The sequence below is a fragment of the Phalangium opilio genome, unplaced genomic scaffold (assembly GCF_054372755.1).
Source record: "Phalangium opilio isolate 3A_F unplaced genomic scaffold, DU_Popi_V2 ptg000246l_1, whole genome shotgun sequence".
In the NCBI taxonomy this organism is placed as follows: domain Eukaryota; kingdom Metazoa; phylum Arthropoda; class Arachnida; order Opiliones; family Phalangiidae; genus Phalangium; species Phalangium opilio.
In genome coordinates, this window is record NW_028324225.1 from 108,659 (window position 1) to 133,093 (window position 24,435).

Genomic DNA, 24,435 nt, shown 5'->3' on the forward strand with positions numbered 1-24,435 from the left:
TTTTGTGTTCATTTTTATTGATATGGAGAGACTCCCTGAGGTTTAATTTTATATAATATTTTAGTCCCCTGGTCAAACAGGAAATCGGGTTTAAGATCGAAACCATCAGGTAAGTGAAAGATGTTCTCTTTAAAGATTTTAACGAGAAAACTCTTCACCCCCGAGTAAATTAGGTTAACGATTTTATCGTGCCGAACGGTTCGTGCCGCATGACTCGCCCTACAAGCTTCAGAGACATGCGACAAGGATTTGATTCTATTGCATTCTTTACGGCAAAATTTATTGCTTAAATTAGAGGGTGCACCTTTACAAGGTAGTAAGTTAGCCTAATCTTTACAAGGTTAGAGAATCTGCGAGCATCACTCTCACGGTCAAGCTCTATAAGCAAAGAGTTTGAGATGGGACAGTTTTTGCCTTGCAACAAGCCAGTGCCATATACTACTTCATACAGTTTGACGCTCCAATACTCCTTTACGCCATCGGGGATAGGTGTAACACTCCCAAAAATGCTTGGTAAGGTTGAACTTCAATACAGGCTCTGTAAGACCAGCGATGTAGATTTTCAAGGGTTCTCAATCATTTTTAGAGCAAACAGAGGTGCGCGAGTAGCACACGAAACCAGACCCAAGACTTCATCCCTTACGATGGCGTAGAAAACCCCAAGGAGGAGTTGTGCTGAAGCCGCAAGTTTCGACGAACGAAACCCCAAATTTTGTTATCCAGAGATTGTCAGTCTTGTTTACAGATCTTACTTAATGAGATTATGTATTTTGGAATCAGAAAGTCCTTTAACATGCGTATTTTTGATACGGTTTCAGTTCGAGATCTTGAAAGAACTTCTTGCAATGTAACCGCACTTTTCCTTAAGTCAGTAACGTGACCGGTTCTATCCTAGATTTGTCCATGCCATTTAACGTGAACGTTATGTTAGCCCTACTGACGATCTTTTTGCGTTTGCCCACCTTGAATAATGAAAGTGTTGCACACTTAAGCGGTTTTGCGTGCAAACCAAGCGAATCGAGAAAGGTCAAAAGTGAGCTCAAGAGGCAATTCATTCCCGCCCGAGAGCTCGCCATCAAGATTATATCATCTGCAAAGCACAAGATGATAAATGGTTCATTGATAATGTTAAAGCCCACCTAGGGAAAGTCATTGAGGAGTTCGTCCATAACGGCGTTAAACAAAACTGGAGACTTGAATCCATTGGTAACGTGCACACGATCGGTCTTCAAACCTGCGCAAAATATGACGGTAGAGCACCCTTTATAGCTGGTGGAGATGTACAGTACCATCTCTTCTTCAATACCAGCGACTCGCAGAGAACGGATAACGACACACTATCGAAGGCCTTTTAGACATCAATAGATCCCACAAAGAGGTTTTTCTGCCGACTTTATGCCTCGTGGATAGCATAGTTTAGAGCAAGGGTATTCCCGCTAATACCGTCGTCAGGAATGAAGGCCTGCTTCTCAGGGTGGAGATCGATAGCCTTTAGTAGGCGTCGACTCAGGATGCCGTGAAACACTCTGATGAAAATCGGTGCGATGGTGATAGGTCTCCAGTTAGTTGCCTTAGACAAGTTTCCTTTTTTAGGTAAGAAAACTGTACGAGATTCTTTCATACAAGATGGCAAGTCCTGTCTGAAAAGAAATATGTTAAGTATGAGGGCCAACAAAAAGGCATCAATTTGCTTCAGATTAAGTAGGGTCACGCCATCAAGACCCGGCGACGAGTAACTCCTAAACCGTAAGGCTGTTTTAAGGTCTTCAACAGCGATAGGGTAGTATGTGTTGCACAATCTATCCCGCGCCTTAAACAAAGCGTTATCGATCTTCGATGATTTAGAGAAGAGGTCCGTAAACGTTGCGTTTATATCTTCCAGGGTGGACTTCACCTGGATCTCGTCGAAGTTTGAGAAAATCTCTGACGATGGCTTTTTACGATTGCTCTTAAATAGTCCCTGGTATCTCTTATATTGTGCTCGTCGAGCATCACGTCGCTTTTGTCTTTAACGATTCGCATCCATGACAAACCCATCGCTTCTTTATTCGCCCTCTTGACGGTTAAAAGATACTGGCCTTTTTTGGCGGAAAATTGCACCGTTCCTTATATTTCCCGTTGTTCTTCCTGCAACATCGAAGCTGCAAGCGCGCGAACACGCTTGGAGCCGGTTCCGTTAGCTTATCTAAAAGTGTCCATTGGAGCCTAATGATCTAGACTCGCTTTAAGAGCTCCAGAACAGCTGTTTAGGCTGCATTTTTTCTGCGAGTTTGCTTCGCATTGAGTAATCGGCCCGAGACTTCAACATTTTGTAGCATTTCAGTTACTTTTTGTAGAGGTGCCCCATCTTATGTTCTGCTGAAGCCAGGATATAATCCTCCTCATTAGACCATTGCGTTTTATTAAAGGTGGATTGAAATAACGAATCGTGCTCAGGGTTTGACTTCTCATGAACTCGTCAGATTTTATACGCAAACGAGCGGTCGCAAAAGCGACACGGGAAATTACCTCGTTCTTGATTAAGTCAAGTTGATTAAAGGGGCGAATATTTAATGACCGCTACATCTAGATGAATAATATCACATTTAGTAATTCTTAATACGTCACTTTTTATTGATGATGCGAAACTTTCCTTTGATTTCTTTGTTACATTTTATGTATTAAGTCCAAAACCAATATTCATTTTCGGTTTCGCTTTTTTATGGGAAAAATTGCCAAGGTAGGTGAATCAGAAATAGATTGAAACGGACTAAATCAACCTTAAACAAGTTGAATTTAGGAATAGTTTCTATACCGATGAACATTTCAGAAAGGACACGTAACGCCCAAGTAACGGCCAATGATATCGGATCTTAACAAAAACGCCAGTACAAAGTTTTAACTCACGTAGCAGGAAGAGCATGAAATTAGAGTTGAACATCGTCCTTGAGGAAAACATGTAGACTAAAGGGGCGAATATTTAATGATCGTTACAATTTGACCTAGCTCATTAATTTTACAGTTAAATTTCAAAACAAATTCATTATAATCCTATTCAATCTTAGTTAAAAATGTGTCAAAATTACCCAGTTTCTGCTCGAATATTAAATTTATAGAAAATAAATCATATCACAACAGATAACCGTTCTGTTTTTCTAGGTGAGCCTCGGCGATGGACGTCAATAGAAAAAGAATGTGTATCAGCGCTATTAGAAAAGTGCTCAAAACGTTAAAGCGCGCCTTACAAATCGGAATGTTTACACGTTTTTAAAAATAACACAGAAGAACTGAAGAACCTAAGTTATTTAGACATAAACAACTACGTTCACAACAGTTTGTAATCATTAAAGCGAAAAATGTTCAGAAATAACTAATGGACAAATAAAATAAAACATACCCCCTCTAGCTCATTGTATCCTACCGAAAGGGCAAAGCCTACGCTGCGCGAATCGAGTGGGAGAAGAAATTCCCCCACAGCTGCGGTTTTGACTAAACCGCCGGGGGAGGTGCGAAATCAAAGGTTGCGACACCTAAAGCAAGAAATACCAATAGACCAAAGATTCCTACACAGGTTAAGACAGAGCAAAATGATTTAAGTCACGTAGAATGCAGTGGCGCAGCAGCAAGCTTCAAAAAACGCGAAAGCGGAAAGACAAAAAGGGGATCGTCTTCCCGCCGCGCGAAGAAAGTAAAGCCCCATATGGAATTTGGCTCTATGTATGTGCGTCGCTGCGAGGTTGATCCTCCCGTGGCCATAGAAGCCGTGTATTCGCTTGGAACTTTCGCGACTAGACTAGATTCAGGCGCTGATGCTGGTTTTATCAGCTTATATCTGTGGCGTAATTTAGTCAGAACTTTAAAACCAGACTTGGTACTTCCGGAAGAAGAAGAGACTTAATGTATAGTGTTAGGCGATGGACGTTATACCTTCACAAAGGGACGCGCGCGAGTAAATTTCCGCTTCGGACATTTGAAACTAACGCAGGAATTTCACGTAGTTCCCTCACTACCGAAAGATTTTTTTCTGGCCAAAAGTTTCCAGTATAAATATCGTGCCATTTTGGATTTTGGTACAAAAACTTGTCAGATTTACGGAACAACGTTTAAATTCATGCATAATCACTGGGTTGACAACCCAAACACCTCAGATTATAGAGGATGTTGAACAAGCTGTCGCGTCGCCTACACTTAGTCCTACACAGAAGGAAGACTTTCCCTGGGACTTGGACGTGGGTATGCCACTAGCGGACTTTGTTGAAAGGTCCGCATCGCTCTCAGCTTTAGCGAAGCAACTTGCTTTGTCTAAAGAACTTGCCAAGAAAGCGCAAGCACACCAGAAACGCTACTACGATCAAAGGCGGGAAGGGATTGAATTTCCCGTTGGTGCGCTTGTCTGGAAGGAGACGCATCCCTTGTCTCAAGCGGCACGTGATGTCGCCGCTAAGTTATGTCCCAAATGGGATGGTCCCTACAAAATCGCAAAAAAGATAGACCGATTGCGATATCAATTAGAAGACCCAGAGACTGGAGAAAAGAAAGGAATCGAGAATATCGCTCATTTAAAGCTGTATTGGTCAAACAAAGATGTCTGCCAACCGGACGGAAGCCAGTCATCCTCAACTTCAAGTAGTTCGTCTTCAAGTTCTACCTCGTCACAGTCTAAACCTGTACTTCGGGACGCTGGAGTCAGTACTGGTGACGAACGTCGTGAGACTCGACGAGAACGAAGGCAACGATTGTTGAGAGACCAAGAAGCGCAGACCGAGTCGTCTGGAGAAGAAACGAGGAGCAATCAAACCTCATCTTCATCCAATGATGGATCCTCTTATTTCCCCTCGGAAGAAGAAAAAGATCTACCTGAGGAATCTGAGCCAGACTCATTCGCCTTATTCTCAGATCATCCAGCGGTTTTCCGAGTGAATCTGATACCGCCAGACCTTTCTCCTCCTTCTTTTCCTGATAGGAGCTCGAGGGAGAAGTCTCTCCCTCTACCCTCTTCTCTATCTCACCCTGACGATTCCAGTTCTTACTCTGAATCTGAGGAAGACGAAGCGGAATTGTCCAACCCTGTTCCCCTCAATCCTATGAGATTTGTCAATCCTTTCCGTAAAGGATGGAAACGTGAGATTTTACTGAGGGAGAATCAAGAGCCTGGAGGTCCTGACATGGACATAAATTATCACCCTCCAGCGAATTATCCGCATAAGACAATTGGACTCGCGCAGACGTAGAACAATATTTACGCGTGCATGCAATCACAGATGTGACTTCTCGTGATTTTAACTTTTCGCGTCAAGCAATCTCGCGAGAGCCATGGGAGACTGTACGGGACGCTCATTGACAAGTATCTATGCAAGGGTATTCAGCATCAGTAACACCGTTTCCCGTGGAACCCTCGGTGAGGCCCAAGACTACTCCACCGCACATGGTCCTTGATGAAAGGTACACTGCGAGGCGTACAAGGCCCGCCGAAGACACAGGACAAAGAAAGGTGGCGCCGAGTCTGCGCCGCCTAACACACACGGGTTCAACTCTCCTTGCAGCAGACGACTTTTCTTTGGGGGGAGGATGTAACCGTTCACAGCCAGCACTTCCTTCCCGGGAGAAAAACCGCGTCGTCTGCTAAACTCATTTTGTATTTTTATACTAAATAATGTCAAATAGTCCCGGAGTGGCGTCTTAAGCGCCACTGCAGTTCAAACTCTCAAAAAACATTTTTCGCGGGGATAAAAACCCCCGCCTACAATCTGTAAAAAGTCAGTTGTCAGTTGCAGTCAGTTTTTTGAACTCGCGATCAAGTGCAGACGCGTTTTGTTTCATTAATAAAAATCAGTATTATTATTTCTATCACGTACTGCGTTATTCTTTCAAGAATGGACTACCTGGTAAATATAGCTAGTCATGGACAATAAGTCCTTTAAACGGGTAACCTGGGAACTTCTTAGTTCTAGTTTTAGTTTAATTTCTTTGTGAGCCGTGAAATTAGGCCCCCTTTCCTACATTTAAACTTTACGGTTACACTGTCTTTGATATAATTCTTTACCCCTAATAGCGCTAAAATCCATCCTGTACAAACCAACAATTTATTTTCCCCACCAATACATTAGGATTGTAAAAATCAACATCTCTTCCATTTTCAAAAAGAACGCGCGTGTTAGTCTAGCGGCTCATAACGGTCTATTTAAAAATATTAAGAGTATGCCAACCCCATTTTGAACATAAACTTCTAGAAGAAGACCCTCACTCGGGTGCCCTTCCCCCTTATTTTTTCGTAAAAGGTTTAAGTTAGTTAAAGGGTCCGTTTATCATGAACTTATGAGCCTCCCCCATCCTAGCAATATTATAAAAGCGCTATTAGGCTTATAGTAAAACATCATTTCACACTGAGAACCCAAATCCGAAGGAGCATCGAAAAAAGTCAACCCCTTCCGACGAAGTACCAATGGCCCGTAACTGTAACTGGTAAGTTCAATAATTTTATTTTTTTATATTATTTAATATTTATTAATCTCTCTGTCTCTCTGTAAGTATAGTTTATTACACGTGGTAATACACCCGTTTCTCGCCATCCCCTTGAGCGATTTAGAGGAGTTCGCTCCCTTTAAAAATAGACATAAATTTTGGAGAAAACTCTGTAAGCCCCCACCCTCAGCACCACTTTTCATCTTGTTGGACCATTTTGGAAATTAGATACAGATAATTAAAACACAGGGTTGATGCCACCACTGAGGTCTTTTCTCTCTCTCTCTTGCGTAGAGCACCGCTATAGGCAGTGAGAGTTGCCTAGCCTCTTGCCTGTAGTGAACTTTGGCACCGTCTGGCGGTGACCCTTGGTGTGAGGGAGAATACCCCAATGGTGGCCTCGCCCTGTGTGTTTTCCGAAATGGTTTTTACGCGTACTGAAATGATTACACGTAATACGTAACAGGTGTACAAGTAGCGACAACAATGTAGAAAGGGGTGGTGACGTTTCAATTGAAGAATGAGTTATGAACAAGAAATTCTAAGGCACGGAGAGGGAAATTGCAGTGCAATCTTTTCTTCATAGAGGCGACAATAGAAATGTAGCACAAGCATTTCGATTAAATAAATTACATGTATAAATTCGTGCAACACCCTTGTTTGGAATCCACTACGAAATATTTACATTTTCCTAATGAATTATGTCTAAGTTGACTTGCTTTTTTTAGAAAGTCAATAGAATATTTCAAATATTCTATGTTGATACCTCGGAAAATGTAATTGTTCTTGAAAAAGCGCAGATATGTAATTTTTCAATTAATTCAGAGGAATGGATCGATTAACAGTAAAATCAGTTGATTGAATTTAATATTGATTAAGGATTAAACGGATAAAAATAACTAAAATAATTGCAATATCTGAACTTCAGTCAAATGATAAAACTCACACATATAGTTTGTTTTTTCGGCCTTGGTCCAAACCTAGACATTTTTTTATAATATCTCTTGGGTTAAAGCCCATAGTGGGATCCTCGGGAATGAAAGAGCAGATGCCCTCGCAAAAGAAGCATGTACTAGGGAAAACATAGAGGTAGAAATAGGTTACTCTATGTCAAAAATTAAATAATATTTATTTACATTCATTTTTCCTGGATCAATGGCAGTCCGATTGGACGCTCTCGGAAAAGAGAACGAATAATTTCCAGTTTAGGAAAAGTTTTAGCGAAAGCTCGAACGTCCCTGACCATTTTGTGAGCCAAATTAAGAGTGGACACCGCCAATTCGCAAAATATCTAAGTAGGTTTGGTCGTTGCGAAGATGATTCTTATTTCTGTGGTCAGGCTGAGGCAGATGCCCTGCACTACTTACTTGATTGTACACAATGCGCTGGGTTTTTCTCTAACCAACCAGGTAGGCCAGATAGGATTAAAAATTATCTAGCAAATGCAATGTTGTAACTAACTCTGAACTTTTTAAAGACCTTTGGTTTCATTACTCTATTACTTTAGTCTCTGTTTTATCGATAGATGTTTTTTAATTGAACGAACGATTAGTTTTTTACATTATCTATAAAAGCACTGTACCTAACCGCGTGTACTCTCACTGTCGTCCTGCACAATAAACTAAATAGTTTTAAAGTAATTGCTGTCGTTCCTCAATAACAACATGAAACAATTATAGGGGATATCAGAAATTTAATGCACCATCTCACACAGTTGTATTCAATTGACACTTAGAACATTAACTAGAGTCAAGCTCGAATGGTTTTTTAATCCGTTGTAAAGGTTTTTCCCTTCCCTCGTCTGTGGTTTGGCTGATAGCTGGGACCATGATGAGCCTAGCATATCCCCATTATGTGAAAACGACATAGTGGAGTAATAAATCTAGAATCTGAATGTCTAATTAAAACAAAGCTTTGCGATGGCCGTTGATCGGTGTTGACGCAATGAGATTTCTGCCCAGTGCTCTGAATGTCAAAGTGAAGAAATTCAACCAAGCGCGGGTAAATGGCGGGAGTAACTATGACTCTCTTAAGCGTCGTCTGCTTAAGTCGCGTTTTTGGCGCTCTCCGAGATTTCCGTTAATTTAATTGTTTTTCGGTATTTTTGAGTACTGTTTTCCGTTACTTCCCTTATCGGAACGTGCCTTTTTCTTTTTGCGATCGTCCGAGCAGTTGTACGTGGATTTTTTACCAAGAAATTGCAATATTTAAATCAACCAATAGCGTTAAGCTGATACCCTATTTTCAATCAGGGCGCTTGTCCAAGGGATTCCCGTGGTTGCAAAGAACACGAATTACATCCGTTATCTTCTTCTGCAAGATCCCTCTGAACATGCCTTCAAACATCGACACGCGGGAAACTACTGTTATTGGCCTCAGTGGCTCCTCTCTGACCAGCTTTTTCAAAGATAAATCATTAAAAAGGCTCCTCTCTGACCAGCCTTTTCAAAGATAAATCATTATAAACTTTTTATTCTTGGAATGCCGTAGCGTTAAGCATGGTTTTCACTTGACCGAAAAAAAACTACTTTGCAGCTGGACGTCAAACGTCAGATTTGCTTTTTACGTTGTCGCCCAGCGTTATAGCGTTTTCACCTAGCATAGTTCCCGCAAATAATGGAACCAAGGCTTAACAGATAAACTCAACACTGCACTAATTGAGGTCCATCTATTGTCTTTTTTTTGTTGCAATCTTTGTTTCTATTATCATACAGATTTGTATTGTTCCTAAATTCTTCAATAACCCTTTCAGCATTGAACTTCAGTATTTTCAGGGATTTGTACAAGTAACTGACTCGATTAGGATCGAAATAAATAAAAAGATGGCGGACCGCAGACGGCCTCTTCCGAACACGCATGGGCGAAAATGACGTCACGACTCTAGCTTATTTCTGATTGGCTCGCGCAGAGCGTTAACGTTGAACGCGGCCGAAAAAATAGAAAGCTAATATCGCCACACTCAACGTAATTTCTGTCCAGCGTAACTAGGTTTTTTTTCGGTTGTCGCTTGACGTCGGGCGAAAAGTAGTGATTTACGCCAAGTGAAAACCATGCTTTAAGCTACATACCTATATCCACCTGGTGCATTCGCTAAAGCGAATTCTGTGGCGAATGAGGGCCTACAATTCGTCCGTCACCTCCGTCTGCTCGTTTTAAGTGCTCATCGAACATCCTGCGAAAGCCCGTTAAAAAGATTCCATCGGTCTTACTCGCGGTTACGGTCGTTGCTAATGTTACTTTTGACGCTCTTTTGTTTACGACCTTACTGGTTAGTCTTATACAATTATTTTCTGAGTGATGTTAATTCTCTTCTCCGTTGTTTCACGCGACTAGGGCTCGGTTGGCCTTCTACTATGGGTCGTATATTTTGCAACACGTGCCGATCTTAAGTTTGAGACCGTTTTCGAGTCTCTGCCCGTCATTTTCGCGAAGTTACGGACATTTTTGCAGTAACGCAATTTTTATTCATGGCCCCCTTCGGGCCCTCGACCGCGCGGATGTATCCCTCAGTTCCCAGATATTAACTTTTTTCTTCTTATCCGTCTTTTTTGGACTTATTAGGCTTTATCCAAACATTGCCTAAAAACCTAACATGGAAATGCTCAACAATACGGTTCCGGATACTTTTTTACCAGGATATTGCCTCCCCGTGATTCAATACCGCCACCTCGCTTAATACGAGTACTTATGTCACAACCACAATTAAAACCCACTCCGTCGCATTCCCACACAGCCATGGCCGCTTTTACCGACTTTCCATCCGTGTTGTTACGTTTATAAACGCCCGATCTGCTACCAACAAAGGCTTATTGGTAGTCGCACAACAAACTTCTCTATAAGAAACATGGTCTGCGACAAGTGACCTGGTTATTTCTCTAAAAGTTGCACTCGCCCGACAGGAAGGCGCCCTTATCGAAAGAGAATCCCTCATTGACAAACTGTTATCTCTTCGCGCTTTGACACCTGCTACACCAATCCCTGTTCCTCCCCCGCAATCTCCTCACCCCACCTGCGTCAACTGCGACACACACAATAACCGATCTAGACACGCTTCGCAAATTCGTCGACGAAACCCCCGCTCTCTCGGATGCGCTAACATACGACTCTGCCAAACCCCGGCACCCCCTCCTAATCATCTCTAACATTGACGAATCCCACGATTTTGATACTATCCAGGAGCATATTTTAGCTCAAAACCGGCTCCCCAGAAGATATAACGGTTCTAAAAAAATTTAAAACGAGAAATAATACCACTTGCTGCACCATCTCCGCTGCTGCCCGAGTCTCTCATACCATTATCAGCGATGGTTATCTCCATGTCGGTTTCGTGCGTTGGCTGTACAAAAACGCTTCAATGTGCTTCGTTGCTACCGTTGCCAAGTTTTTGGTCACGTCCGTAATAAATGTGACTGCCGCATCCAATTTGTGCCTACTGTGGTCTTCGTCACGAATATAAGCATTGCCAAACTACGGACGGACCCACCTGCGTCAATATATATATATATTCTTTTCTGTTCTCTTCTTTGTTTGTGTTGTATCCTTTTTTCCTTTTCTTTTTGTGTGACATTCTGACACTAACGGAAACCATTTGTTATCCAGACCAGGCCGTTACGGCGAAGACCTTTTTGTGGCTTAGAAATAGACCTTTTGTGGCTTAAAAATAGACCTTTCTGTGGCTTACAAATAGACCTTTCTGTGGCTTACAAATAGACCTTTCTGTGGCTTACAAATAGATCTTTCTGTGGCTTTCAAATAGACCTTTTGTGGCTTAAAAATAGACCTTTCTGTGGCTTTCAAATAGACCTTTTGTGGCTTACAAATAGACCTTTCTGTGGCTTACAAATATACCTTTCTGTGGCTTACAAATATACCTTTCTGTGGCTTTCAAATTGAACTTTCTGTGGCTTTCAAATTGAACTTTCTGTGGCTTTCAAATTGAACTTTCTGTGGCTTTCAAATTGAACTTTCTGTGGCTTTCAAATAGACCTTCTGTCACTGGCAAAAAGACCTGTGGCTTTGCAAAAATATATCTGTAGTCACTTGGAATTAGACTTTCTTTTGGCTCCGAAACATCATTGTAACTCAAAATTACGAACTATTTCTGTTGCTTATAAAAACTGGAAATGGTTTTTTGAGAAAAAGCTAAGAGGAAAAAAACCTCTTGAAAAAACAATCTGCAAGAGCGTTACTAGCTGAAACTAGGGCTCCAATGAATAAGGTTTCGAAAAAGTCTCAAAAACAACAAGACGAAATGCAAAGGTACTATATAAAAAAAGCAGCTCTTTCAGAGTCATGTAAAGGCTTGAGTACGCTAGACAAGTTCGGAACAAACTTAGCAAGGTAATAAACCATGCCTAAGAATCGTTTTAGGTCTGTAAGGGTTTCTGGCGGCGGCAACTTCTTTATGGCTTCAATTTTCGATTCATCTGGATGTATGCCTGTTTCATCCAGTACATGTCCTAGAAACTTGACCCGTTTTACTGAAAACTCGCACTTGTCTCGGGATAATGTAATCCCGGCTTTGTATAAACGATGGAAAACCTACTTTAGCCGCTCGTCATGTTCCTTCTTGGTACAACCCCATACCAGGATGTCATCCTGTAGATTAACCGTGCCCGTGATACCTTCTATGCATAAGCTTATTTCTCTCTGATAACGCTCGGACGCTGAGCTCAGACCAAAGGGCATCCTATTGAAGTAATATCTTCCAAATGGCGTGATGAAAGTAGTTAGTTTAGCTGATTTGGGATCCAACGGTACCTGCCAGTAACCACTGTTGGCATCGAGTTTCGAGAAATATTTTGCACCTGCCAATTGTCCCTATGTATGATCGACTGACGGCAACTGGAACCGCTCTCGCTTAACATATTTGTTTAAGTCCGTCAGATCGACACAAATCCGGATTCGTTTGTTAGGTTTAGGGACGATGACCATAGGAGCGCAGAAATCCGTGGGCTCGTCTATCGGTGTTATAATGCCCTCTTTTACCATGCGATGTAACTCTTCTTTCGTTTGCTGCATTAAGGGGAGAGGCACTCTTCTCGGAGTATGTAATGCTGAAGGATTCGCATTTGGTGTCGGTTTTATGGTAAATGGTTGGCGTAACTTTCCAAGACCATTGATGAGCTGAGGATAATCATCCACAATAGGGACGTTCTTCTTATTGACTTCCTCCATGCTATCGACTCTCGCAACAATTTGTAATTTTTCACACGCATGTAATCCCAACAAAGGAGTTTCTAAGTTAGGTATTATGTAGATCTTCTCAGTGATCTCAATATCCCGATATGCTACTCTCGCCGATATTTGACCCATGCATTCTATTCTTCTAGGACTTGGACCATATAAGGTACGATCGGTTTTCTGTAGGCTTTCTGGTATGTGCATTGCTCGAAAAGTGGCTTCAGGAAGGACGCTCACATCAGCGCCTGTGTCTACTTTGAATTTGAGTCTCTGTTTGTTAATCTTCACTGTCACATACCAAGGTTTAGTAGGACAGTTCTCCACCGAACCCAAAAAAACATCAGCTCTCGTTTCTTCACTTGTAACTTCCCTAATGGAGTTATTTAGACATTTCTTGGCAAAATGGCCTCTTCTACGACACTTGTGACAAATTGCATTTGTGGCTGGGCATCTCTCACGAGGATGAAATCTTCCATGTCCACATCGTTTGCAACCTTCTTGCTGACTATACTGTTGTGGTACAGTTGGCTCATTTTTCCAGAAAGGCTTTAGCGGAGCCTGAGAATGAACAGGACCCTTTGCTCTATTCTTGTATTGCTGGACAGGTTTTTGATTAGGTTTCACGGTGCGAATTCTGTCCAGATTATGTGCTTGCTTTTCAGGATATAACTCTTGTTGTTGCAGTTTAACTTGCTCATTTTGTCTCGCTTTTTTAATCGCGCCCTCTAAAGTTAGCTCCTTGTCAAGCTGTAGACGCTCCGAAAGGGCTTTATCCCTTATTCCAACGACTAATCTGTCACACATGAGATCATCTCGCATTTCCCCATATTCGCAATGCTCCGATAACGCGTATAAAGCTGTTATTTAGTCTTCGATGGTCTCACCGTCATGTTGTTGACGATTGTTAAATTTCGCGCGTTCAAAAGTACGATTTCTTCGAACCACGAAGTGGCCTTCAAAACGATCCTTTACTGTCTTGTAGTCTGATTCTTCCTCTTGTGCGAGTTGGAATGATTCAAATATGTCGTCCGCTTGTGGTCCCATGAAGTATATCAATGCGTTGACTTGTTCCTTTTCTTCACTACGACTAAGTCCTGAGGCTTGTCGAAACCTTTCAAATCGCCTAATCCATTTAGGCTTATCTCCTGCATTTGGTAATGAATCAGGAGGGGTAATTTGAAATGGAGGAGCAGTCATAGGCCCTCTTTCTATAATGGAAGAAGATTCATCATTCTCGGCATTTCCCTCATGTAGTGACATTCCAACGACGGGTGTGGTTCCGACTTTCTAGCCAAGGCTTCGTTTGTGCAATATATGTCAAAGTAAAAGGTTTAAGCGTTCTAAACTAACACTACCACACCACACGCTCTCCCTTGAAAAGTGAAGACGAGGATGCGATATCTGATACCATGTTACAATAAACGATTGTACAAGTTTGAAAGTTTAATACTGTTTATTTAGTCTTAATAGAAAAATACATGACATGACTAGTAAGGTTCGTCCTATCTTATTATATCCTAAAAACCTGTAAATCTTTATTGATTTTATACCTTACTAGGCGCCATCTAGTTTGAACAATTTGAACTTATAAGAATTTATGATTTAATGTTCTTTATATAACAGAAAAAATCGAGTGATGGACTCAATCGCAAGTCTTTATTGACAAGTTCAATAAAAACTCAAAAGGTTTTGCAGGCCCCTAAAATAGGTGGCGCTTCAAGACAAATAAAAGGGGGTGCCAAACCTATCAAGAATTATGTTAAAAAATCTCCTTTAACAAAGGAATTTTTAAAACAAAAAATAAAAAGATGACTGCCGAAAGTTTCAAGCGGTTTTTGGTCACGCGACTCACGGAACGTTTGATGACGACAAAAACTGTTGCTAATCCACGTAAAAAGCGAAGTTCCAAATTTACATCCCACAAACTCCAATGCCAGTTGCTATCTGGAAAAAAACATTCCATTTAAAAAGGCAAATATATTCGGCCTACAAGGCAAGGCGCTCGTTACTTATTGAAGATTTCAAAAGTTTCGCCAAGAAAGCGCAAGAAATTGGATTGGTAGATGGTGAGAATTTTGTCCAAGTTCTAGGAGTAAAAAGGCTTCACAACAGTTTCGAAGAAGTTTTTTATCACGAAACAACATATATTCCTTTGGGGGATGATGGCAGAATTTTAAAAAACGAGGACCGTGAAACGCGCTATGAAAACATTTTGCAGTTCGATGAAAATGGCCTTTTAATAAAAGTGTTACGAGAAAGCTCTTGTATCGGCGAAGAGGTTAATTCTGAGAGAGCGGTAGCTCTCTTACATAAGACTTCATGTATAAGGGTGGTTTTTTGATTGGATGTAACTTTTTTGGTATTATATTAAATGTTTTGAAAAACATCCACAGAACTACAATTTGGGCCCTTTATGTGTGGTTAAAATTTCAAAAAGATCCATCCATTAGTTTTTCTTATAAAAAATAAAGTTGCTAAGGGTGGTTTTCATTTCCATAAAATTAATCACACCTTTTTATGAAAAACAGGAATTTTTCCCATAGAAATAACATGGGAAAGTTTTGAAAAAAACCTTCCGGTTATTCCGATGTTAGAAAAACTATACGTTTGTTAGTTTTGGGAATGGTCTTAAATGAATGGTACAACATTTCTCATTCCGCTAAGCGATTTTCTTGGAAAATAATTAAGTTTAAGTATTAATTTTGATAACATTTTGAACATAACTCGATTTGCGATATTATATCATGGATACACTAATTTACTAGAAAATAGCAGCGCGACCAAAAATTGGCGTATTTTAACGTTTAGTTGCCTCATATTAATTTGAGAGTTTCTTCAAAATGCTTTTTGGATGAAATGGCCCATAGAGAGCGCGATAAGACGGCTTTAATAATGCCGCCGTGACGTTGACACGGCGAGTCGGCGACGCCATCAAAATACTAGAGTTTAAATCGTCGCCTTAAATAGCGTTTATGAACTTTGCGAAGCTTTAGGAAAGTAATTTGGCCAAATTTTAGTATTTTTAGTTGCTAAAACTTAATATTATTTAAATATAAAACGCTTAAGGTAAGAATTATCATTAAATTTGTAAATTAAACTATTTCATTTCACTAAACCTTGGTAAAAACAATTAGCGTAATTCGTAGCACGGTGCTCCTTATTTATTTCTCATCCAGGTTGCCTCATATCCTCTGTTCTTAACTTCGAAGTCGTAATTATGCTATGATTTTATGCTTTGTTTATCTCGTCAACATAGGTAACATTAGCGCTAGTTAATTCAGGATACCGTTTGCTCAAATCAGGGTAGAAAACAGTGTAGTCGTGTTCTTTACTACACATGTGCTTTTCTCCGTTACCGCTATTTCCATATCTCCATTGTATTAATTAAAAAATGGCATTTCTACCCAAATAATTGAAATATTTAATTAGATAATGCTTTATGAAAGACCACGCTTACTACAGAACAACACAATGACGTCTTTGTTTACATTGTAAACTATTAAACACAAGAAATAGCACTGCCGTTAACGGTGATTTTCCAATGAAATAAGTAATGACTGCACACCTTATTTTGTTAACTAATAGTAGTAGGTAATAAATGAGAGAACTATCCCACCTTATACATGACTCAATATGAGGAGTTGTGAATTCTACGGGGGAGTACACTCATGAGAAAGGACGTATATCGAATTTCTTGCCGTAAAAGAGAGACTATATTCGGCGAGCGGTTTTGAAGATGTTTCGGGGATTGATAAGATAAAATTTAGACGGTGAATCATGTGGAGTTTGTACCGGTTAATTAGAACGGAGAGTAAGCTATCCCATCTTACACATGACTCCGTGCGACGTATTCTGAAATCTACGGTGGGGGATACACTCATCAAAAAGAACGTAAAATAATTTCTTACCGTAACCCATCCCATAGGAATTCGCTGACAAAGAGCTTTAATGAGTATACGTGTCGGTAAAGGAGGTAAAATAATTTCTTACCGTAAAGTGAGACTAAATTCGACTAGCGGTTTTGAAGATGTTTTCGGTAAACGAAATTTAATGAAATAACAAATAGTAGGTACTATATAAGGCAACTCATGAGCCAACGAAGTCTTATTCTAATATCCGAAGTCAAACCAAAAACGTAAGCGCTAAATATTTAATCGTCGAGATTTTTAAAATGTGATTTTTGTTCTTAAATTTTTCTAAATTAATATATAGGAATAAGGAATGACGTGCATCGTAGAGGCTGCTTTTCTCAGAGCGAACAGTAAATTTATTTTGAAAGAAATATGTTACTACGTTGTAAAAACGGGAGAGAACGAGATTTTCACTCTTGAACCACCACACCCTTGGGAGCAACTATCATATGCTGATAAGCGGTTATGCTCTTGGATTTCTAGCAATATCTGCCAATTGAAGTGGGGTGACTGGGAGTTGGAATACTTGAAACTAAACGATGTCGCTGTGATGATATCAAGGAAGGGAAAAACCTTCTACACTAAAGGGTTGCAGAAAGCTATTTTTTAACGGATTTTTTGGGTGTTCAGGTGATAAATCTTGAAGACTTAGTATGTCCCAAATTAACAGAATTAACACACTCAATCTCCACGACTTGTAAATATCATACTGACAAAGCTAACTGCGCACTTTTTAAGGCATACAAACTCTCTCTCTATGTGAAAAATGGTTTTCAAGTGGTTTTAAATAAAAAGAATAAAAATTAAAATTAATCCGCATTCTCGAGTGAATTATTAACTTTCCCTACTATATAAACCGCAGTTTCTTTTTGAATATTATTACCAACTAAGAAGTTCAGAGAACAACAACAATCAGAAATCAAGATGTCCACACCAAAACCAGCTGTATGCGGGTTGTAATATACGACAGTCATTGGACCAATATTTGATCGATCGGGGTTGGAAATGACATTCAAGTATTTGCGGTTCCGAGTTAGGAAGAACCACAGTTGGCAGACTGGGTTCTTCGAAGATGAGGAAAATGGTAGTATAACCGTCCACTTGCCCTACCACCCGAACATCGTCAATTGTAAAAACGAACTAGGTTTCGCAGCTGACTACATCACGGTATGTATTTAGTTTTTTTTCGTACTCTATTAGCATATTTTACAAGACTATCTATACAGATCGAAAAGCTGGCGTTTCCCGTTGAGGGGGAGTTAGACTGACGATGATGTTCAGGCGCTAGAGGAGGCCTTCACCCACCCAGCCGGATTTCCATCTGTTCCATCAACATCCACGTCAGCAATTATTGATACTACCACCACTCCAGCGATTCATACCACCACTCCAGCGATTCATACCACCACTCCAGCGATTCATACCACCACTCCAGCGATCCAGGCTTCATCAAAGTCTAAGAAAGCTGGCAGGGTGGTTAAATCCAAACCAACTCATACAGTAGCCGCTAAAAAACACCCCACCAAGAAGAAGCCGGTAGTTGAAACACCTGAGCTCAATAATATCATTGAGCAGGAGTTGAAGTGTCTCGCAAAACTCAAACCCGCTGACGGTACTTCCAGCAGTGAGGAACTAATGGACTCAGACTCAGACTAAAAAATAATAATAAAAAATAAAAATATATCTTTGAAATAAGTTTGAGAAAACAGAATTTGTGGTTTATTTATATCACTAAGTAGGTACTTAAAATTCATAAATTTAAGTGATTTTCTTAGGGGGGGGTGTTAAGTCTAAAACATATAAATACTCTTATTTTTAACACAGGGGATTCATTGGGAGTTATGATACTGATAATTCACCATGTTTCCGTGTAACATATGTTTAAAACAGTTTTCACGACAATTTAATTTGAATCGACATATACAAGAGCAGCATAAGAATGTAAAATATAGCTGTGTCACTTGCGGGATTTCCTTTGCTCGAAAGGATAGATTAAGGAGACATTCCAAACAACACCCCATTAAAAAAAAAACTCTCTAATATCACGCAACCTCAAAATGTTCTACCGGATGATTTTCAGGAATTTACCGTGTTAGGAGACGCGATTCTTAGCGCCAAATACACCCCCTCTAAAGTCTTCACAGATGTCGACTTATTTATGAGCTCCATCGCACCAAGTTTAGTGAAATACTTGGAAAACCGTTTGAGATTGAAAAAGGCTATCAAATGGTATATTTTATAAAGAGTAAAATATACTAAAGTTCTCAATAGTGGAGAGGTCGTCGAAGACTTTCCATACCTTTGATCTAAGACGCAGACCAGCCTCATGCCTCAACTATTACCAAGACTGCTTGACATTTGTACTACACAAATTGCAAAAGCGATGGAGGAGTATGAAGGAAAAGGGAGTGGATGGGTGATCGAACGTATAACACTTTTGCAAGTGGATATTATAAAGTATCGCCCCCTAGTCGGAGGGACGTTTATTAAACTACCGAAGGCAATTAAAAATTGTAAAGGTGTTTTAAATATAAAATCGAACGATGGGAAATGCTTCTTATACTGCATTCTGGCTAAATTACATCCTGCAAAATCAAAGGCTGACAGAGTGGTAAATTACCTCAAATACATTGATGAACTGAACTGTGCAAATATTACCTTCCCCTTCGAATTAAACCCACTGCAACTAAAAAAATTTGAGGAAAAAAACTATCTCTCTATAAATGTATACGCCTACGAAAGTGGTGTTTTCCCTCGGTACGTTAGCGAGAACAGAGTTATTGAAACTCGGGATGTAGACCTATTAATATCTAAAAATGGCCGAAATCATTTCTGTTTGATTAAAAACTTAAGTAAACTATTGTGTGACTTTTCCAAACACATTGGCTCTATATGTATCTGTCTGTTTTGCCTACACGCCCTTTCAGGAGTCAATTCCAAGCGAAATTACTCTGAGCATATTAAAAACTGTAGTGTTCACGAACCACAGCGTGTGAGAATGCCGTTTAATAAACCTACCCTCACCTTTGAAAAATATGAGTGGATGCAGAAGGTAATTATTTAAATACATTTCTTTAGATTATTTTTTTAAATTTCGCACTATCTTACAGAAAGCCTACGTTATTTATTGCGATTTCGAGAGTATCTTGAAACCTATTCATACCTGCATACCGGATGTGAATAATTCTTCAACCACAATACTGGATAAGCACATAGCATGCGGGTTTAGTTATGTAGTAGTTGGACCTGATGGTAAAATGTACACCCTCGAGAAGCCAATAAGAACGTCTCATTCATACCTTCTAAAATAATAGGTCAACCCAAAGCACCGGTGACATACAGAGGGATCGATGCAATACAAATTTTCATTGAAAGTCTTCTAATAGAGGAGGGGATTATTGCTGAGGCTTTAAATCAATTTGAACCGATGAATTTAACATCCCTGGAAGAAGCCGAACATCAGAAGGCTACACGATGCTATCTTTGCACACAGATTTTAACATCAGAGGATCCTGGTGTTCGCGATCATTGTCACTTCAGTGGTATGAATTTCATACTAATTTATGTTTATTAATAGTTGTAACATATCTTATCTAATTTAGGGAATTTTCGTGGTACTGCACATCAATCTTGTAATCTGAAGCTAAAGGTTGGATACGTAATTCCCGTGATCGCCCATAATTTAAGCGGGTGATTATTTTAACCTGTCTTTGATGGAACTGATGCTTAGAAATTAACCGATTAAACATTAAATAGGTATGATTCACATCTTATTCTGGCAGGACTCACCCTCGTAGAAGATAAAAGAATCACGTGTATCCCCTCTAATACTGAAACCTACATCAGTTTTAGTATTGGGAGACTACGATTTGTTGACTCAATGAGATTTCTTCCAGCCTCATTGGAAACTCTAGTTTCTAATTTAGCCGCAGGTGGAGCAAAGAAGTTCCAGATTCTTAATGCAATATACCCCCCTGAAAAGGTTAAGCTCATGCTGACCAAACTTGCATACCCATATAATTACATGTCTGATATGGAGAGATTCGATGAATGTACCCTACCTTCCAAAGAGGATTTCATCAACACTCTCACGAACGAACATATTTCCGAGGAGAAATATGAAAATACAAGTAATGTTTGGAATGAGTTCAACATTCAAACCCTAGGTACGTTATCCTCTAACCTTTTTTTAAATTAATAATTTCGGCGTTAATTCAATCTATTCCTATGGGAACAACACGATATATACGTAACCTGCGATTGCCTTCAATTAGCCTCCGTATTCGAACAGTTTAGGATAATGTGTTTGGAATATTATAAACTGGACTGTGCTCATGCCTTCACTGGCCCCGGTTATTAATTTAGTTTTGAAAACAGCACAAAAATGAGTTTCTAAAGCCTCCATACCATAGGTTTTGCATGGGAGGCTGCCTTACTCATGACGAGGGTTAAACTTGATCTAATTTTAGACCCGGATATCCATCTGTTCCTAGGTAATATTCTTCCGAGTTCTATTAAATAGTGTAAAGATATTCTAATAGAGTTAATAATATAGAGAGAGGTATTCGTGGTGGTGTAGCGATGGTGGCTCATAGACATGCAGAAGCCAACAACAAGTATCTCCCGGAGACATTTGACGAATCTAAACCATCCAACTTTATAGTTTATTTGGATGTCAACAATCTCTATGGTAATAAAATCTTATTGTGAATACATTAATTGATGGTAACCGAATTAACCATATACGCAACTTCTTTAGGAACAGTTATGGAGTATTATCTTCCTACGAGAAGGTTCAGCTGGGTAAAAACTGAAAATCTTTTAGATTATACGGAGAAGCAAATATTAAATTTGCCAGACGACTCTCCATATGGATTCATACTATCCGTTGATTTGGAGTACCCAGTTGAACTTCATGAAGATCATAATTGCCTTCCTCTTGCACCGGAATCCAAGCGAATAAGTACGGATATGTTTTCAGCGTATTATAAGCTTATGATGAAAGAAAATGGTTTGACTGTCAAGGACACGCTACCCAAACTTGTAACTGATCTAACCAACAAACGTGATTACGTTATTCACTATCGAAATTTAAAATACTACATATCGCTGGGTTTAAAACTTAAACAAGTTAATCGTATTTTGACTTTTGAACAAACCCCGTGGCTTCAACCGTATATTAATTTTAATACTGAGAAGCGAATGAATGCCGGTAATTCCTTTGAGAAAGATTACTTCAAGCTAATGAACAACAGCGTTTTTGGTTGGTACTTATTAATATATGATTAAAAACTAATAAAAAATTTTAATTTTCAAATAATAAAAAATGTTTAATAAAAATGTTTTTAGGGAAAACTATGGAAAATCTACGCAATCGAATAATTTTCCACCTCATTCAAACACCTGAGATGGCTATCAAGAAAGCATTATCCCCTGCTTTTGAAAGATTCATTGTTTTTCATAAGAACCTTGTTGGTTTACAGATGGCTAAAAAATCATTAACTCTGAACCGTCCAATTTATACTGGTTTTGCTATACTGGATTTATCCAAATTGTTTTTGTAAGATACCTTTTTTTCCTTTTAAATAAACCTTGTGAAATCAATTGAGTTTTTCTCTCTAGATATCAGTTTCACTACGACTTCATAAGAGCCTACTACGGAGAAAGGGCAACCCTACTTTTCACGGATACTGATAGCCTGACGTATTCAATTGAAACCTTGGACGTATACGTTGACTTTCAGAAAAACAAAGAGTTATTCGATTTCTCGGGCTATAATCAAGATCATCCCTTATTTTCCAATGAAAATCGGAAGGTCTTGGGTAAGCTGAAGGATGAGATGGATGGAGTGCCCATCCAAAGCTTCGTAGGCTTACGTCCCAAGATGTACAGCATTCTGAGTGCTAAGGGAGAAAAAAAGACCGCGAAAGGAGTGTGTAGGCGTGTTGTTAAGAATACGTTGACGCATGCTGATTACCTAAATTGTGTGAAACGAAGAAAAACTACCAAAATAACTATGAAAAGAATTACTAGTGTGAAACATAGTTTGCACACGATAACTCAAAACAAGCTAGCATTGAATCCATGTGACAACAAGAAGTTTATTCTGGGTGACGGAGTTCGTACTCTCTCGTACGGACATTACTTCATTCAGTACTTGAAAAAATTACATGAAGATTGAAAACTGAATAATAATAAAATTGACAAATACAAAATTAAAAATTTATTGCATATTTTTTGAACATGAATTCCTTAATCATGCAATCATTAACTGCCTTGTTTTTGGAGAATCTTGAAATGATGTCATACATTTTAACCCCTCTACATCTATTTATAGCGAAGTAATTAGTGATAGCTACCCAGATAGACATGGATCCAAGATGGCCGCCACCCCAAGATGGCCGCCATCCAACCAACTCAAACTCAAACCAAACCAAGATTAGCCTATTTTATCTTACCTGACATACCCTGCCTTCCAGCATGCTTTGCCTCCTTTATGATCCTTTTTAATGGATCAACCCAGACTTGTGTTATTTTGCCAGATCCCTGTTTGAATTTCCTGCCATAAGCCCATGTCTGAGAAACAAAGACAAATATACAAATAAAGATTTTTTAATAAGAAATACCAAATAATATATACAATAAAATAGAGAATAACAAGAATATAAATATAAACAAAGATATTGCCATTGTTTGTCATCAAAAAGGTCAATACTTCTTTTCTTTGAGTTGGGAATGCTTTGTTCGGCATCCCCATAAAAAACGCGTTACACGCTGAATCCTAAATTAAAACTAAGGTTATTTACCGCCGCTTCAACAACAAGGTTTCTAGATCCAAAACAGGTTGTTTTTGGCACTTCTTGATCTCAAAATGTAGGCTGTACACGCTGTGTGGTCAGAACAATCGAATTTGGTCTCTTTTCACGCCGCAATGCCGGATGAATTTTGATGAAAGACAGGCAGGGTAATCGAGGATTGTTGCAGAAAGACGTTCTCGAAGATCATGGGCCGAGGCTTGGTTGTTTTTCGCCACTTCGTTGATGTCGTGAAATTGTTAAGTTTGAGAAGGACATCGAAGTCGTGATTCCAATTAGAGACCCACTGAAGAGAACGTGTTCCAACTGGTGCAGGGCACGTAGAACCTTATGTGGTGGGGTGTGACTTGTGAGCTTTTACGGGCCTTGTCCCATAAAATTCTTCGTTGACCCTTTACCTCCCAAAGGAAGTTGCATTCGAGCCACTGTGGGGCCTGGTCTTCTCGTCCAGGTCTGGTTGTTGGCGCCAGAACTTCTCCTTCATTGCAATAGTCAGTTGTGTGGACACATATAACAATGCAATGAAGTTAAAGTTGATCCCTCTCGACAACGATTCATAAAGCTCCACATCATCATTTGACCTGGTTTAATGGAAGGTCCGGGACCAAATTTTCCGGATTTCGGACATAAATATCCTGCATTTGGTCTCGAACCATGGTCGATGTTGCGTTGTGGGACGCCTCGACTCCACACAAATTTAGACAACTTTTGCGTTGGGAAAAATCGAATTTGGTCTCTTTTCACAGAGCAAAAGCTGTGTGAGTCCACGATCGGCGGGTAAAGTCATCTTAGTAGAGATGGTACTGAACACGGTTAAACAGGAGAGCGTAGCCAGGTAACTCTCTCTTTAAAACACGACTCTTATATACTAGAATATAACGTAGATGTTTCAAGGATGACGACCTAAAACTTTCCTTGTTTTGAGGAAAATATTTTATTGGAAGCGGGTAGGGTTTAATTAACTATGCACGTAGATGTTTCAAGGATAACGACTTAAAACTTTCCTTGTTTTGAGGAAAATAGTTTATTGGAAGCGGGTCGGGTTTAATTAGCTATGCATGTAGATGTTTCAAGGATGACGACTT

The 24,435-nt window shown here is 39.6% G+C and overlaps 2 protein-coding genes across 2 annotated transcripts; both read left to right on the forward strand.

The window, feature by feature from the left end:
* The first annotated feature begins 19,472 nt into the window (after nucleotides 1-19,472).
* LOC149611120 (uncharacterized) lies at nucleotides 19,473-20,733 on the forward strand. Its single transcript, XM_089858449.1, has 5 exons — nucleotides 19,473-19,587; nucleotides 19,646-19,787; nucleotides 19,850-20,077; nucleotides 20,138-20,225; nucleotides 20,292-20,733. The coding sequence occupies exons 1-5, from the start codon at nucleotides 19,534-19,536 to the stop codon at nucleotides 20,731-20,733; spliced, it is 954 nt and encodes a 317-aa protein (XP_089714575.1). The 5' UTR covers nucleotides 19,473-19,533.
* A 44-nt stretch (nucleotides 20,734-20,777) lies between these two features.
* Nucleotides 20,778-22,782, forward strand: LOC149611121 (uncharacterized). Its single transcript, XM_089858450.1, has 6 exons — nucleotides 20,778-20,887; nucleotides 20,948-21,028; nucleotides 21,091-21,225; nucleotides 21,295-21,798; nucleotides 21,885-22,095; nucleotides 22,158-22,782. Exons 1-6 carry the CDS (start codon nucleotides 20,836-20,838, stop codon nucleotides 22,714-22,716), a joined length of 1,542 nt encoding a protein of 513 aa, XP_089714576.1. The 5' UTR covers nucleotides 20,778-20,835; the 3' UTR covers nucleotides 22,717-22,782.
* Nucleotides 22,783-24,435: the final 1,653 nt, after the last annotated feature.